The sequence below is a fragment of the Sinocyclocheilus anshuiensis genome, unplaced genomic scaffold (assembly GCF_001515605.1).
Source record: "Sinocyclocheilus anshuiensis isolate Anshui unplaced genomic scaffold, SAMN03320099.WGS_v1.1 scaffold852, whole genome shotgun sequence".
NCBI lineage: Eukaryota > Metazoa > Chordata > Actinopteri > Cypriniformes > Cyprinidae > Sinocyclocheilus > Sinocyclocheilus anshuiensis.
In genome coordinates, this window is record NW_015552578.1 from 355,722 (window position 1) to 359,356 (window position 3,635).

Genomic DNA, 3,635 nt, shown 5'->3' on the forward strand with positions numbered 1-3,635 from the left:
ACGCCCTTCATATTTGGAGCCTTCTGTGACTTTAGACACGTACACATAATCAGGACATATCAAGCGATCTCTAACAAAGCAATAGTGACACATAGTACAAATATTTTTTACTCACATAAGTCTGCTGCGCTATACCTGTCGGATCCAATATATACGGCACAGCATTGCTTTTTAATCTCAGTCTCACTACAAATCCAGTGTCATCTTGTTTACAAAGGAATCCACGGTGAAATGAAGCGAACAAACACTCAATGTTTTACTCGCGTGAGCTGAGACTTCATTAAAAATAAAGTTCAACCACGCATTCCTAATATTTGAATCCGAAGGAAGGTCTGATAAAGGAATATCAGCAGTGTCAACATTACAAATGGGAAAACCAGAAGAAAACACTAAATCCAGCGTGTGCCCATGCCTATGAGTGGGCCCCAGTACAGGCTGTGCAAGGTTAAAAGAATCATCAAGATCTAAAAAGTCTTTAACCAATGGTTTGTCAGGACAACAATCAAGAATATTAAAATTAATAAGATATAAGAGGTAGGAATCACAGTTGATAAAAGTCTGAAAAATTATTAATAAATTCCTTATTGTATTTAGGAAGTCTATAAACAAAGGACTGGACTATCCAAGTCAATATTAAACATTTGAACCCCAAAACTCTTTTTTTTCCTTTTCTTTTTTTCCTCCACTTTAGACCTGATGCCACTGAAAGAGGAGATTCAAGAACTTGATGTAAAGATAGAGAAAGATCTAGATGAGAAACATCACGATTTAAGAACTGGAGAAAAATCTTTTAGTTGCTCACAGACTAAAAAGACGACTTCTCGAAAAAGTGCTCAGAAGACAGGAGCTAGAAGTCATTTCACCTGCCAACAGTGTGGAAAGAGTTTCACTCGGAAAGAAAACCTTAAAGTTCACACGAGGATTCATACAGGAGAGAAACCTTACACCTGCCAAAAGTGTGGAAAATGCTTCATTCAGAATGAAACTCTTAAAAACCACATGAGAAAACACACTGGAGAGAAGCCTTACACCTGCCTTCATTGTGGAAAGTGTTTTAAACATAAAGCAGCAATGAATGTCCACATGAGAATTCACACTGGAGAGAAACCGTTCGTATGTGCTCGATGTGGAATGAACTTCAGATGTAAAGTAAATCTTGATTACCACATGAAGATTCACTCAAGAGATAACTGTTTTCTATGCCATCGGTGTGAAATGAGTTTTACAGACACAAATCACCTTAAGAATCATGTAACAACTCACATTGGAGAAGAGCCTTTCATGTGCCATCACTGTGGAATGAGTTGCGCAACAAAAACTAACCTCAAGGTTCACATAAGAGTTCATACAGGAGAGAAGCCTTTCACCTGCCAACAGTGTGGAAAAACTTTCAATGAAAAAGGAAACCTTAATGTCCACATGAGAGTTCACACTGGAGAGAAGCTTTACACATGTCTTCAGTGTGACAAGAGTTTTACAAGTCAAAGAAACTTGAAACGTCATTTGCAAGCACATTCTGGAAAGAAACTGCAGTTTTCTTCAAGGTGAGAAATGGGTTAGAAATCCGTTTTAAAAAATCACCTGCACATTTACTCTGGAGGTAGAACACAAATTGTGATCAGTGTGATTAAAAAATGGTATTTTGTCATCCCAGTTACAGTACACCTGAAAAGTCGTGCAAATGTGAGACTATTTTGTTCTTTGTGTGAAAAAAGCTTTCAATTTTAACTGCCTTGGTCATTTAAAATGGCACCAGAAAATATGTATCAGTGTGAAATTATTTTTGGAGTGAACGAAGGCATTGATTTATATATTTGATTTATCTTATGTCAGAATCAATATATTAATTAAAGGGATAGTTCACCCAAAAATGTGCTGTTAGTTAACTCACCATCCAAGATGTAGGTGACTTTGTTTCTTCAGTAGAACAGTAAAGATTTTTAGCAGAATTTTTAGATTTCTTAAAGTACATCTGAGATCTGGACAAGCCTAGTAATTAACGTCATGATGGTACTGCATTTCTATCATAAAATTATGTAAAGTAACTGCTGCAGTGCTACAAAACTATTAACTGTTTACCACAACAAGAATAGCAAAAGACAAGTGAGAGAATTGGAAGAGTTACTAGTCATTACTTTTGTAAATGACAATTAAGATATATTTTTACATGAAAATTCAAATATTTTTCTATAATCTATTAGTCTGCATTTACATCTATTTTAACAAATTATATTTTGCTTCCATTCGAAAATTAATCCCGCATTTATGTGAGGGACGAGGGATGTGTCAGTCGCTCCTGAAACTTTCTGTCTGTGATTGGCTACGTTGCTCAATGCTACCAAAACACATTGTAAATAGAAACTTTTGACGTTCTCCAGAGCGCAAACACAAATACGCACTTGGAGCATTTACCAAATCTGTTTTGCCAATATCCTATTACATTTTCAACTTAGGGTGCTTTTCACTGTGTGAGAAAATGGATGTGTGGTGTGAGAAAAATGTCTATTGCGTAAGTCTCACACTGAATGCGTGAGAGTTGGCAGCCCTGAATTTTATATGTAATGAGAGGAATCTATCCCTTCAGCTGGAAAATGGAAGAAATGTTTCATAAATGACCATAAATGGACAAGTAAAGCCCTGTTTACACTAGTGCATTTCAGTTTTAAAACATAACTTTTGCTCCAGTTATGTCTGGCATCCACACTACTCCCCAAGTTTTCGGTCTGAGTATACAAGGGAAGTGACAAAACACTACTTTGGGATTCTGTAGTCAGAAAAACCCCCATGCAGTGTGTGAGAGTCTCTGAAGCTCTGCACCATGTGCACATAGGCTAGTTAAGTTTATTCTCTAAAACACCTTTAGAGAAGTGCTTTGCTATGCATTTTAGACCGTGTGTCTTAAATTAGGATATCTGTTACATGTGTGACTATGTTAAATTTGTTTGTCTCCTGCGTGGAACACTTGGCTGTTTCCCATATGGCTACAGTGTCTATGTACAGGAGCGGGGTTGCCACGCGGATACAATGTGATTCACAATTGCATTATCTTTTCTAAATTGGCTTCTAATTGTTTCATTATGTAATTGGCATGATACAATTTTACCTGACAAATAATAAATTGTTATATTTGATTTATTCGGATCTCTTCTGAAATAATTTTTCAAGTAGATTATTGTGTAGTCTAACATTTCCGCAAATCTGCGTCCAGGACAGATCATACTTAAGTACCAATGAGCGGGGCAGGGGGCTCTCCATTAGGGATCTTATGATTTCTGTCTGTCACCTGGCTTAACAAGTTACAGTTTTCGTGATTATAGACAAAAAAAAACACTTTTTGTTATTTGCTAGCAGGGTGCGTCACTTAAAGGTATTATAATCACCCTGTATCCTCGGAGTAAGTTACAGAACTGGCCAGTTTGTGTCCGTGCGTTCACAGTTGGCCGAGTGAATTTCTGAGCGATGTTAGGTCATTAAAGGTGGGGTAAGCGATTTCTGGTAGCCAATGTTGACATTTGAAATCACCAAAACAAACACGCCCCTTCCCCAAAAGGGTCTCGTCCCCATTTTGATAGCTCTGCCCCACACATACGTACGCAACCCAGGCAATGATTAGTTCTGTGAAACAAAGCAAAACC

At 37.3% G+C, this 3,635-nt stretch overlaps 1 protein-coding gene across 1 annotated transcript; it reads left to right on the forward strand.

Annotated features, from left to right (window-relative positions):
• The first annotated feature begins 696 nt into the window (after positions 1–696).
• Positions 697–1,548, forward strand: LOC107665207 (gastrula zinc finger protein XlCGF7.1-like). Its single transcript, XM_016455992.1, has one exon. The coding sequence runs from the start codon at positions 697–699 to the stop codon at positions 1,546–1,548; it is 852 nt and encodes a 283-aa protein (XP_016311478.1).
• The last annotated feature ends 2,087 nt before the right edge of the window (positions 1,549–3,635 follow it).

Excerpts from the sequence above, each read along its gene's own strand:
- LOC107665207 (XM_016455992.1), top strand. The coding sequence starts at position 697 with ATGCCACTGAAAGAGGAGATTCAAGAACTTGATGTAAAGATAGAGAAA.